This window comes from Aptenodytes forsteri, unplaced genomic scaffold (genome assembly GCF_000699145.1).
Source record: "Aptenodytes forsteri isolate BGI_AS27 unplaced genomic scaffold, ASM69914v1 Scaffold139, whole genome shotgun sequence".
Classification (NCBI taxonomy): Eukaryota; Metazoa; Chordata; class Aves; order Sphenisciformes; family Spheniscidae; genus Aptenodytes; species Aptenodytes forsteri.
The window spans coordinates 4,938,684-4,953,304 of record NW_008794414.1 but is presented as its reverse complement, the minus strand read 5'-3'; the positions used below and the strand labels follow the sequence as shown (position 1 = coordinate 4,953,304).

Sequence of the window (14,621 nt, the reverse complement as noted above, 5' to 3'; positions counted from 1 at the left end):
AAAATCTGGCTGCTGAAGAGAAGAGTAAGCAAACCCTTACCCAGAATTCCTAGGCAAAATAGCAGTGTGGTAGACTCTCATTTCTGATGATCTGAATTTGTACAGGTTACATTCAGGCTTACACTTTGATGCTCTCTACAGAGGAAAAAATATTTGTGTCTCTGTGTACATTTGCCTTTCTCTCCCTTTGAGTTTCCTTTTTATTTAAGGTTTCTTTTTAATACTTTATTCTTAAGCACCATGAATGTTTCCAGTCCCAACAGGATGAATTGAATGAAGCAAAAGCATTGAATTGCTGTTGAACTGTTGAATTACCGTCCAGCTTTCCTTTATTTCCCCCCATTTATTGAACACCTACTGTTCCATTTCTTAATATTTCTTTTTCTGTTCCTTGTTACTTATCCCACTGCTTTGCTCACTCTTTGTGCTTGTGTGACAGAGACGGAAACAAATAAAGGCTGCCTTTGAGATGAAAGTCCAAACTTGCTTTTCTTGGTCTTTTGTTTACCTGTTTCTTGCCAGCATGAAACCTAAGTGGTCACAGCGTGGCTGCCATTGTAGTGTGATGGCTATTTTGCTTTTGCAGGACACGATTTCGTACATTAAGCTCTCCAGAATTCACAGAAACTGATGTCCCTTTTCTTCAAGACTCGTAGAGTTTTGAACAACATTCAGTTCACTTTCTGAGTTGGTGATGGCAACTGAGAACTTCTTTATGAGAGGCAATAAGGAATTAATCCCAATCAAATTTTTATTTAAAAAAAAAACAAAAGAGGAAATGCAGAATCAGAGTTATTTTCTTAGTCTCTCTGAAAACTGTAGTTAGAGAAAGGGTAAAATATAATTTTAAACAAAAAGATATTTCCAGTGACTGACAAGATTGCCATTTATTCTGTTTTCAGGGTGGAGCAGAACATAGTATTCCAGTGGTCATTTCTAAGATTTCCAAAGAACAAAGAGGTGAGTGTCAGAATAGTAAACTGTGTTTTGACATGTTCCTTAACACAAGGTGCATTAAGTCTCGCAATTCTTCAGGAATTGTTAAGCAAACGCTGTTGGTGTACCATTTCTCTCTCCATGTCATTATGATCTCTCTCTTCCTCAGAACTGTTCTCTGAAAAAGTACATTATTTATATTTGGAATATTTTGTAAACGGTCTTCAACATGATTTAAAAAAAAAAAAGTTCTTGCAAAGCATTATTTTTAAGGAGAGAAATAAGAAGGTATTTAGAGAATGAAAATGTTTAACAAATTTAACAAAAGTTTATGATTTTGTGGCTTTTATTTCCAAATGGTTATTGCCAGGAAGCTGTAGCAGATTAAATGTTTGGCCATTAAAGCATGGTAACACAAGAAGAGAATGCATGTCTTTTTATACTGGTTAGTAGGGTAGTACTCAGACGGGAGGGTAATGGCAGAACCTTGATAATACCCCTATGTTATTTCAGCATTAGATGCTGTGCTGTGTAAGCCTTTGCAGCAACTCATACATAGCAAAACTGGTACTGCGTAAGGTCTTAACCATATTAATTTTTAATACAGGCAGAACTGGTGCTGAATCTCTGTATTGTTTTTAACTGGCAATGTTTTGAAATTATTGGAATGCTATAATATGTGCTAGGAGGATGGGTAATGGTTAAACAGCTCATGATGTGTGCAATGATGAGAGATGAAGGTTGTGAATCAGTACGGTATGGTGTATTTAATATCTCTGTTATGTTTGTGTATATTTGTGTACATTTGTGTAAGGTCAGAAACGTAAACTTGAAAGCATTTCCCTCCATCTGTAATACAATAATTCTAGGATGCTGCTTCTGCACAATTAAAATGTGCCAGCATAAAAAAAATCTCACATTCACCCACACAGATAAAGAGAGGTACAGGGGGATCAGCGTATTGAGAATTGAAAGCTAGCCCTGAAAGGGAGATGTGAAAGTTGTATGTAGGGAGGCTATAGAGTAGCATGGAATGAACCCCTAAGGAAGGCAATAAGGTTAACCTTAAGAAGTTATACTTGTGACTCCATTCTTTTCAGTATACATATAAGTATGTAATACATAATAATGTGGCATGTATTACCTACACTAGCTATTAAAATGCTATTAAGCACTGCAGGAGAAATAAGAAAGATAGACTTAATTTTAATTGAGCACACAAAAGTGCACACTGTTTTCTTTTATTTTTGTCATTTTTTTGCTGCAGTAGCTGATGCTTTATTTCTAACCTCAATACCTAGCTGAGATATAATCTCCATTCCTGCTTTCAATAAAAATACTGCTGATTTTTATAGAGCTAGTTTTGAGCGGCATCTTTTGTGTAGGAGACTACTGTCTTGTGCTGTAGAAAGTGTCATGCCATGTGTGTCTACTAGGGATCTTTGATACAGAAGATGCTGTTTGACCCAGAGCCTGTACCTCAAAGCTCTGCAGGCTTGGTTCTGCCCTCCTCCAAGTTGACTCCAGCTCTTTCTTTGGACCTCTAGAAAAGAATGTGACGTTTGATGCAATTCTTAAAACCAGTGATGCACATAAGGTGCTTAGGCTAGCACATCAGGTCATATGAAGTGTTAGTACATGCAAGCCCAGTGTCTGAAGAAGAATATTGAGATATGCATTTATTTAAGAAAAAAGAAAAAAAAAAATCAGAATGTCTATCCTCCAATAATTTAAGCATCCTTTGTTACATCTAGCTAATAAGACCAATCCTTCAAACACGTACTTGAGTATCATAATTTCTGTCAATATTCATTCCAGTTTTACAACTTACGTAAATAAGTAAAGTTTTTGGATCAAGTCCAATTCTAGTCTTTTCTAGACAGTGTCTTCTGTGATGTTTTGGAATACTATAGATAAATAATCCCATGTAATCTGTTAACATTCCTTAGTTCTCATGTTAGGGTCTATTTATTTCTTTATAGACACTTAAATAACCTTTGTTATATTTCTTGTGTATTTATAAAGTATATTTGCACTAAATAGCTCTGTAACACAACATAAAATTTAAAAATTGCAACTGTAGAATTAGATTTTGTAAATTCCCCTGTGATTTATAGGGTATAGCTTTGTTTTAAAAATCAAATTCAGTTTGGCTGGTGATTTTGTACAATATACTGATTGTCTAGCTCTTCAGCATATAAAGTGTTATCCAGCATAAATACTCCACTGAGTTTATCAAAGATGCAGGATCTAAAGTATCTTTGGTAAAAGCTTACAAGTTACATTTGTTATTCATAAGTAGCTCTGGAGTCTCTGTGTTGCTTTTTCCTCAGAGTTTGTAAGAAATGATCTCTCACAGGTAAATAGGACCTAGTCCTGCAGTCATTTTCTATTCAGAAAAGTATGCCATACCTCACCATAATGGCCTGAAAGGTGCTAGTGACTGACAAAAGATGTTTCATAGTCTTGTACTTGGGCTGGGTAGACTCTTTTTGTAACACTGATATGCCAGTATTTTGGGATTAAAAAAAAAATCCAAATAATTTATTTGGAAGTTGTATGTTGGGTTTTTTATTAGGTTTTTGTTTAATTTTATAAAAGATTATGTAAAACCATTAAATTAAATAGGAATACATGTACACAAAATGTAGGATGTTTTGCACAAAATGAGTGAAAAATATGCTTTCTGTTTTCAGCGGAACTTTCAGGTTTGCTCTTTATAGGAGATGCAATTCTACAGGTGAGTAAAATTGCAAGTTCTTTTGTTTATATTTTTCTAGAAAAGTGAAATGAAATCTATACTTATGAAATGTAGAGTAAGTCTTCTCTTTATCTTTTCAATAACAGATTAATGGAATTAATGTGAGAAAATGCAGGCATGAAGAAGTGGTGAGCTTTTCTGTTTTTTAGTCTACTTTTTGTCTTTTGTAGTTATTGAGATGGTAGTGTACACTGATAGCAATGCGCTGGTATCAGTTGTATTATTGTTATTCCTAAACAAACATGACTGTAGCTTCTAGCATGGCAAGCAACTAAGCTCTTAGTGCAATCTCTTCTTCATAAGTTTGTTGTAATTGCTCTTCTCAGATAGGCTTTTCTATATTAAAGGTGATTATTTTATTATGCAGATTTTAGCTGTACACATTCCAACATTTCTTCTTCTGGCTTATAGCTATCAAATTTCAACAGTGCTACACCTTTCTGGCCGTGTGAGGTCACTTTAATTTCAAAAGCTGTAATTTGCACTATGTTGGAGATTTGTTGTTTGGTTGGTTTTAATCCTATTTAAAAATTGAAACAAAACTGTTCGTCTGCTTTTTCATTCTCTGGCTGTTACTTATGAGGCTGCTCTCCTCCTTCAGTTAAGCTGTTATCAGTACGGGTTTAAAATAACAGTGTATTAAGGAGATTCCTTCTAGAGAAGCCATGTGTATTTGAGAGCTCTGTAGTAGGCTGGTTACCTTGGTAAGTCAGCTTTGCTAAAAGTATCATGTACTTTTGTTATATTTCACTTTTTGACTTTTCTTAAGTACTTTCAGAAATAGGAAACCCTGTATTTCAGAAAAGACTGCCAGAAATGATATTACCAAAGAAATTATCTTTAAATCCTGTGTAGCTCCACAGAATTTGTACCTGTATTTTTAAAATAATGTTATGTTATATTTGAAAGTTTCCTTTTCTAAAACTTACTTTTCCAGTTCAAAGATGCTCTATACTTCATACAGCATTCTGTTATATGACAGATCATTAAACATATGCCATTCAGGTATAGAAAGCAAGAGTTAATAAAGAGGAAGTTCTGATGAACAAATTGGTGCAGGCTGAAAGATTAGATCCCTGCACTCTTCATCCTCTCAGAGTGCTTTTGTGCACTGGTTTTGTGTTGGAAATTTGCTGCAAATCATGGTTCATTCTTCAGAGCCTTCGTCATACTACCTTCTGTATACATAGGCTAATAGTCATATTTATAGTGCTTTTAAGCTTTGGCTGTGCACAGTGATCAGATTTCAATCTTTTATAAGCTTACCACAGTTGTTTGGTTTAATATGTGTTAATATGGTAAATCTCTCAATGGGATTTAAATAAGCTGTTGGAATTTCAAGACATGAGAAAAAGATAGTGCTAAAAGTATAGACTTGCACACTCAAAGGCATATTGAAAACTGGTAAGAACACCAGGATTTTTTTTCTTTTTTTCTGAGGCAATCTCTTAACCATTACAATTATACATGAGTCTGTGGGCTATTTATGATCAGGTTTAAACACTTTCAAGGAAAGAAAAGAGATTTTGGAAAAGCCAAAAGGTACAGATTGACATAGAATAACAAGTGTCATCATGTTAAATTTTGTTTTGTGCATTGTTTGTCCAACATAATCTGTTTCTCAAACTCCTTATAGATAATTCTCTGTGAAGATAAAAAAAAAAAAAGTTTATCTTACCAGTTTTGAAAGTGCATTTGAATATGTGCAAGTGTTTTAGGAGTTTAAGAAGCAGATAAATTTTAAATTAAACCTTTATTCTAACTAAGAATAATTCTTAAGAATTAATAGTAAATATTGAGCAATATTTAAATAAGATAAAATGTCCATATGACATTTTATAAACTAAAATATGCAGAGGAGTTATAAATATAAAATATAAAATAAACATAAAACCCAAAGTAAATGAACTCATAATCTATTTTTTTCAGAAACATTCACTATCATACGTTATATATTTGTGGAGTAAATTTGTTGTAAAGACTGCTATTGTAATGATAGATATGGTTATGCATTGTGCAGTAATCTGTGGGTTTAGGCATAGCCCTGAGTAAAGGGCAAGTACATCAACTGGTCTGCCAGCAGGAGTTATAGGTGGGATTTTGTCTGCAGCATGCCCTTTGCAGTTTGAGTTGTTCTAGTATCATACGTTATATATTTGTGGAGTAAATTTGTTGTAAAGACTGCTATTGTAATGATAGATATGGTTATGCATTGTGCAGTAATCTGTGGGTTTAGGCATAGCCCTGAGTAAAGGGCAAGTACATCAACTGGTCTGCCAGCAGGAGTTATAGGTGGGATTTTGTCTGCAGCATGCCCTTTGCAGTTTGAGTTGTTCTAGCACTTCTCTCTTGCCGTGTCTTTATCAAATACAGGATTTGTAGCTCTAATCTCAAGGTAACAGAGAAAATAGGAAGTGTGTGGAGCATAGGTGCTCACTGCAGGGAGTCGAACAGTAGTGGAAACAATTTTAAATCCTTATTGCATCTAGGTACTTTTCAAATAGCTATGAAAGGTCCATGAGCTCAGAGTTTTGTCTCTTTCTGATTTTTTCTGTAACTAATTAAGACTTAGCAGGCATCTTATTATGTGAGAATATATTAGTGGTTTGGGTTGTCTTAATGTCTTAGAAAATATTAATTGTAAACCAGCGTGGAATGTTTTTTCAGTGTGCAAACCTGAAGATGCCCATGGGAAATTCAGACTTGTATCTGCAGTGTGCATTCTAAGAGTGTTCATTCTTTTTCTAGATCCAAAACTTCTTGCTGCTTGCAGAAACATTTTAAGCATTTGTCATATCTTCATAGCTCTGCAATGAAAAGACCTGTGGCATAATCACTGCAGCCTATTGTATTACACTGTTGATTATTTGGCCCTGGTATTTCACTGTGCTTTACTGATAACTACACTGCGCATATAAAATTATTTGAATTTCAAAATTAAGTAGTTTAATCAAATTAGTGCCATCTTTCATAGTAGGGAGAATCTTTCCCCAGTATATAGTGAACTTAGTTGGCTTAACTTGTGGGCACTCCTTTGTTGTATTTATTGTCTTCCATTAGCTATTAGATCTGGTGATATAGTATTCAGTAATGCACAGATCCTGTTACCCAAGAAACATACTACAATCTGAAGCCTGAATCTGACAAATAGATAGGTAGATAAGTAGGTAGGCAGATAGATGATTAGATAGATGGATAGATAGATAGATAGATATAGATAGATAGATAGATAGATAAAAGACTCTTATAAGACTGGATAGGTAGGTTTAGTCAGTTCTTAGTGTACCTTTCTGGAAGCCTCTACACAGTTCCTTTCTGATTTTTTTTAGCTTTAGGTGAATCACTTAATTTTGAGCTTAGTTTTCTGTTTGTAGAATGTAAGATTATTATTCATATCATGAAAGTACATTATGAGTTTCTATCAAAGGCTGAATGTCGGCTTGTTGTTTGTCTTGGGTTGTAAAGACTCCCATCTGAGTACAGCATAACATTGCTTCAGTCTTAGTGGTCTCCTATGGTAAAATAAATACATGCTCTCTGTGGTGAAGTATCAGCATGGGAAGATGTTGAGGAAAAAAAAATCTAGCAATTCTCTAAAAAATATCTCTCAACATCATACTGGCAATTTGACTCCAAAATGAAGTATGAACTTGAATGTGGAGGTAAGGAGAGTCCATTATATCTGTTAATTTACATGAGCTTGTGCTCTTTCTACTCTGGATTTATTAAGTATTCCTTTTCCAGTAGACTCTTCTTTACATTTTGCAACAAGACTTTTTAAAGGCTGAAATTAGGATTATGCATAGACAGACCTATGAATTTAGGCTTCTGTGTAATTAATACGGTCCAACAATGCATAGCTTGTCAATCCACACGCCTAGTCTTTTAAGGGCTCACAATGGATATGATTATTCATGAGGCTGGAAATTAATATATTTATAGTCTGGAAACTAATGTATCTGTAGCCCTTACCTCCATTTATTGTCCAAACATAAAACAAAGATAGATGGGCAATCACCAACATACATGTTGCATACATGTTGCGTACATGCAACATGTTCTTGTAGCACATGTGGACATATTTAGTGGTTCTGGGTCTAGCCACTACACCACTAACAATGGACAAAATTTTGGGAGAGGGTGAGAGGCCTTGCTGTGAGCTACTTCCCTTGAGCTACTACTGAGTGCCTCAGAGTAGAAGAGTACGATTCAACTCAGTTGAATACTACCAAAAATCTTGTGCTGGATCTACTGCTCTTACTGTTTCCAGGGTTCTAGTGCACCGAAGCATCTGGGACCCACAAAGAAGGAAGAATTTCAGTCAAATGAGTGCTGATATGTTTAAGATTATATCTCTGTTCTTAATGTTTTGAATAAAGCATCTCAGGTAGTACTAACAACTATGGTTACATATCACTGGGGTTTCTTTGGATCTTAGCATCTGTTTTTCTCTTAGGAAATAAAAATAGAATTAAATTAATATGGATATGAAATCACTTCTTATTTCTTGTAATTGGGGAAAATTCAGGGAATGTTTCTAATGAAAAATGATAGTTCATATCTGCCAGTTAATGTGGCATTCATGCATTCCTTGAAAAGCAACAGGAAAAGCTCATGTAGAGGTAGGTAGGTATCAAGACAGCACAGATATTTAGACTTTGGTGGATTTTATGTAGAGCTAGCTACAACGTGTAGCACCATGTTTCAGTTCAGCCATCAGCTGCGTTTTGGACAAGACATCTTTTTCCAGCAGAATGACCTGACATGGGATGTCCACGTGCACCTCGTTGTATCTTTTGCTTCCTCCTTTTCTCTGCATTCATAGCAGGGCTGTAACTGTGCTAGGTCTCCATGAGTCATATATGTTATATGAAACTGACAGTATAGGGATTGTAGTTGCTTAACTGCAATCATGTGCAGCAGATGAAACTCTTACTCTGACTCTTTGTTTTAAAACTGTGGTTTCGTTCAAGCTGATTTTTAAAACCCGTTATGAATAGTTTTGGTAATGCTTTTCGTAAATGTTTTTAAGCAGAAGAACGAGCATATTGTATTTGTAAGACAGGACTGGAAACCAAATGATCTGAAATCTCACTCCATCTTGACTTTGCAGATGTGTCTTTTGGTAAATTATGTTTTTATGTTATCTTTGTTTCCTTAACTATGAAATAGAGACCTAGACTATTATCAGGTTTAGCTCACGGAATTATATGAAGTACTTCAGAATCTGTAATAGAAAATGATCTCTACATTAATATTGTGCTGTTTGGTGATAGTGATAACAGTAACCTGCAAATACAGATTACCACCTTCTCATATTATGCGGCAGAGATCCTGTACTGTATAACTCATAGCACAGCCATTTAATCCTTTCCCCTCTAGACTGAATGGCAACTTTAAATATTGAAGCTGCATAGTCAGCGCTTCTAAGGGAAGATCATAATCAATCTGCAATTTGTAACTTGAATTTGAAAGTGAAATGTAAACTTTTTGGAAATCCAATAATTTCTTTGTAAGAAGAGGCCAAGTTATTACTTTTTCCATACAGCTGCTCTTTTCTATTTGAGATGGGTAATAAAAAAAGTGCTAATGTCACCTTAGCTACCCTGGTGCAATTAATGAAAACATCTGTTACAATGTATTTACAATGTCCTTATTGTTCATGAAATTTGGAGCTAATAATAATCTGTCAAATATTTCAGCATTGATTTGAAATAAATGTCCATCAAGTGGAAAAGAACCTAGCAGGTGTAAATAGTTTACTGTTTTTTCCTGTGTGGTGGAAATTCCTTGGATTAGGATATATCCTGGAGCAGTATTCTTAACACGTATTCAGCTGCTTTTCTAATCTGGTTTTAGCTATGTTTTTTAGTGTTTAAATAATTAATTTTTGTGCCACACTCAGTAAAGGCTTGAATTTATTCAAGCATTATGATTTTTCACTTTTAAAATATGTTAATGTGTTGCTTGTCTTCCTAATTTATATTTTCATTTCTTTTTCTCAAGATACCTGTAGATATATTAGTAATTTTATTAAGATTTCATCTTTTAAAACTAATGATCAGTACTACTAAGTTTTAATAGACAGGGGTAAAATATGCCGGCATGACTAATACCAAGTCTGTATGATTAATATTATTATTTCCTTATTACACAGCTATGGTCCTCAAAGCAAAAATCCATTAGAGTTTAGTGGGATAGAGTGAAAGATTGAGTCATCAGTTACGGTGCCACATCCTTCCAATAACTGGCTTTGGTTCCTCCTTTGTCTTGCAGCTCTATTAATGCTGAAAGCCTGAGCTGCAAAGAAAAGAGACAATTGAGCAGCGGATTTAAAGTGTGTACCATCAGATGTGCTTTGTTTGTGGCCTTGTTTACATTGATATTATACTGTAAAGATTCAGATTTCTTTGCTTCCTTAGAAAGCAAATAGAAATATTTTCATACCTGTTTGTTCATGTGTCTGTTTTACCCTCCAGAAGACTTTGAAAGATTTCATTCTGCACAGCATCTTCCAGTTGTGGAGCTATACCTCAGTTTGACTGTGGCACATGGACTCCATTTTTTCTTTGCTGTGCACAGATGTAATAGCGTACAATAATTAAAACATAAAAAATGGGGCTGGCTCTGTGGTAGAGCACCAGAGTCCCAATTATTTTAAATCTATTTCTGTGTGGTTTATATTTGAAAAGGCATAGTCCATTTTGGCTAGGTGTTCTGAGTTTTTGCTTTACTTGGACTGACTACTCCATAATAATCTAGTGAGACTAGACAAGAATAGCTCAGAGAGCATCAAAAGCCTCCAAAAGGCAGAGGAAATAAACATACACAAAGCACTCCAATTTAATGTAGGAAAAATGAAACCTTCTATAGGCATGAAAATTATCTTCCCTGATCACTGTTAAAAAAATTTCATTTACCCATATGGACTAGAAAATACTGTCCGACTGGCAACAACAGTGTTTTCTTTAAACAGGTAACAACCATGTGGTATAGACTGAAAGCAAATGTTCACCTCTAAAAGGCAACCTCTATATTTCTTATGGCTTGACATGGGCCCAAGAGAGCACATTGAACAAAATAGAGCATGTGTACTGACTTAGCTAGCCAGAAGGAGTCATAAATAAGAGGTGTGCTGAAAGAAGTGCAAATGTGCACACACATAGAGCCTTCTGACATTTTTCCAGCAGTTACAATACCTGACTTAACTCTTCAGAATTGTCATTGTTCTGGCTATAGTAAAATCAGATGGGTGCCAGGAAGAAACTTTTTATCCAGGGGTTATCTGACACCTGTACATATTTTTAGGTCTTTTTTTTTTTCTCTACAATGGGTCTTTGTCTTTTGACAGTTTGTTCGGTGGAGGAGGAAGAGGAAAGGAGAATGGACTCTATATATTTTTCAATAGTATCCAGTGTTGGACTGTTCCAGCCAGATACATGGAGGTTTCCAGATGGCCCACCCCATACTTCTCAACCACTAGTATGGTACAGTATGGTACTGGTGTTTTGGTATCTGTTTGTCAGCACTGGGCCTATTTCTAGATGTATAATTTTTTCTTAGTGTTGCCCTCATAGTACCGGTGTCTTTCTACAAGTTCAATTTGGTACCACCTGTTTCCCGTTAGCTGTTTTGCAAGGCTGTGGCCAGTAAAACAGCTTGCAGTAGTAAGACGTTCACAGATCACAAGAAAAACTTTGGTGCAGGTGTGGTTATAGAGGGAAGAAACTCTTCATTAAAAATTACAAAGGTTACCCGTTCTTTAGATTTTAGCGTGGAGACCTGTAGGAGTTGTTGCCTGCCTGTGCTGTTGGTACTTTTCTGAGCGAAATGGGAAATAGTCAGTGCTCAGGCTGAAATGGCGTTACCAGGATAATGACATATATCTTTAAATGAGGTCTAGCAAATGTACATAGCTCTATTCTACTTCACATGCCCTTGTCAAGCCAGTACTGATTCAGAATATTTCAAAGGTTCTAATTGTGCTGGCCCATTAAAAAGAAAGTTCAAGGGACTGCATCAAAAACCTCCCATATTTTAACATGTTGGTGTGCAGTAGAAAGTACTGGGGATATTTCTAGGTTCCCTGAAATACTGAAATGCCTTCTTATACTATTCTGAGTATAAGGTATTTACATATTAAATGGGTAGACAGACATGTTTCACAAAATCTTTGCCATATCTCATCATTTTAAGGGGTTTTTGAAATCTTTCATTCAGTCATATTTACATGAAAAATCTAATACAAAACACATTCAGAATCCCCTGTGCACTTCAGGTTATCATGTATTATTTCTGAATTACTGATTGCAGAGAGAAGTGTTGGTGAGAGCTAGCATTTACCATAATGAATGCTAATAGATGAAATATTTTGTTTAAACATCTTTCACCCTGAAAGATTACAAGGTTTTACAGACTGTATAAAACATCTTTCCATCAATCAATAAGTGAGGTTTTAGAGTAAAATGAATCACCTGCAGCACAACAGTGGCAACAACAACAAATGTTTGAAATAAAGTATTATTTTTTTCCAATTAAAACACTGGGAGCTTTGGAATTTGGCAATACCAAGACATTTAAATTTTTACTTTTACTGCTATGACTACAGCTTTTAATATTCCAGAATGTGTCAAAACCAAAACCTTTATATCTCAAAAGGAAAGTGTTATCTAAATGGGAATGTAGTTTTTTCAATCATCTTTCTGTACAGATATTTCTTAGATAGCTTTGAGTTACGTAGTGTCAGCACTGTTTTGCTTATTTTCTGAATTTTTGTAGAAACTGACAGCACAGAGAAAATTGTAAAACCAGAATTATTAAGGTTTGAGAAGCCTAGACTTTTTAAAAGTGAGGCCTGTAGTTTTTGCATTCATTTGTGATATTCTCACATACTCACCTAGCAGCAATGTAACAGAATTTTACAAAGCATTTTGTTTTTCTTTTATTGTTGATGTTGCAATTTTTGCTTCAGAAAACTCATCCACTCTATAAAACAGTCTATAAATTATGTTTTTTATAAGAGTTTATAGTCTCAAATGGTAATTAACTGCTGGCAAGAATGGATTTTCACGGGGTTATTACCTAATTAGGAAAACAAGAAAAGGTAAAATAAGGGTTGCAATGGGATAAGTAACCTGATCATTTTGGATGAATATATCAGATTTATGCTTAACTCTGAAAGTCAGAAAGACCTCATGCTATAAACTGATTAAACCTGTAATTCAGCACATTTTCATCATTATGCTGAGATACAAATTAGCTTTTTTACTTCCTTGGAATTATATATTAATCTCTTTTCTTTCCAAAATATCTGTAAATGTCCTCCAGTTAATTAATATCCAGTGTGAGTACCTCTAAACTCAGTTTTGCCAAGACCCTTAAAATTTAGATGATGATGAAAATGATCCTAAAATGTTGAGGCAACATTATTTGTGAAAATTTCATATTACAGGATAACTATGTTGGATCCCAGTCCAGCAAAATATGTATGTATTTGCCTAAAAGTATGAATTCAAGTATTTTACTAAATTGGGGACTTTCTTTTTTACAAATATTTCTGAAGAACAAAGTCATTTTCTCAGCTTCAGCTACATGCAATACAATTGTTCTGCAGCAGAAAGGTATGCCGTTGCATTAAATGGCATGAAAATACATTCTTCTATATTTTCTCAGCTGAAAACTTTTACTAATGAGCACATTCCCTGAAGTACTAAAATATCTTTCTCAGAGATAGGGCTGAGATACTCAGAGATAAGATCCTGAGCTGACGAGAAGCTTAGCAGAGTTAACTGCATATATTGATCTAAAACATTACTTCAAATACAAATTTGTCCAAGAATTATTCTTTATGTCATTGTGAAGTTGATAACATTTAGAACTGAACAAATAGGAGTAGGCTTGTACATTAATATTTATTCAAATTTAGAATTAAAATTTGATTTCAAACTCTTTAAGACCATTTTGTATTCATTTTTCATGAGCATTTATATGCTGGTGGTTGTTTAGTGTGATTATTCATGAAAAGTAAATGTTAAGGTCATATTTGCCAACAGCAAATTTTATATTGAATATGTAAATGTGAAATTTGCCACTAGCTGTGTGTTTGACCCCAGCCTTGCAATGGGATTAGCATGAGCAAACTCTTATTCTGGGACTGATCTTTCTTTTTTCCCCCAGAACTGGGGCTCTGCTTAGTCAGACAAAATATTCAAGCCATGTTTTCAACAATCTTAGACCTATCTTTGTTCATAAAAGATTTAAAAAATTAAGAATGTACTTCAAAATGCTGTGTCAACTGGATGACTTTCACTCTTCAAGCACTAGGAACAGAAACAATAGCTGACATGTTATGTAGTTTAGTAATGTGTATGCATTTTGAATATTACTAATGATCTTTTCACAAATTGCATACATAAAAACTGTACTTGTTCAGTAAATGTGTTAGAAATTTCATATAGAACTCAACTGTGAGAGCACTTATTCTGGTAAATTTGAATTGTGGGAACAGTTTGACTGAAGGAGCAGGGGATTCTTATATATTTAATAGATAAGCAAGCAGCTTCATTGTTTGGTTAATAATCAGGGCTAGAAAACTCAAACCCTTCAAGTTCATTGCTACAATGGAAAAAAAAAAAAAAAGTGCAGTATGATCAAGTGTGAAAAGAAAGAACTCCAAATCCTTTAAAATGGGTAATTTGATTGGAATTATTTCCTCCTTGTGCTGTTTTTGGCTGGGGTAGAGTTGATTTTCTTCATAGCAGCTAGTATGGGGCTATGTTTTGGACTTGTGCTGGAAACGGTGTTGATAACACAGTTTTAGTTAAGTTACTGCTGAGCAGCGCTTACACAGAGTCAAGGCCTTTTCTGCTTCTCACACCACCCCACCAGCGAGGAGGCTGGGGGTGCACAAGAAGTTGGGAGGGGA

General features: G+C 34.8%; 1 protein-coding gene across 1 annotated transcript in view; it reads left to right on the top strand.

The window, feature by feature from the left end:
- SNTG1 (syntrophin gamma 1) overlaps positions 1-14,621 on the top strand; it is a 190,891-nt gene that overhangs the window by 52,497 nt on the left and 123,773 nt on the right. The window contains exons 4-6 of the mRNA XM_019474602.1: positions 903-960; positions 3,633-3,676; positions 3,784-3,825. Coding sequence (XP_019330147.1) covers positions 903-960; positions 3,633-3,676; positions 3,784-3,825 — 144 coding nt within the window. The remainder of the gene's footprint in view (positions 1-902; positions 961-3,632; positions 3,677-3,783; positions 3,826-14,621) is intronic.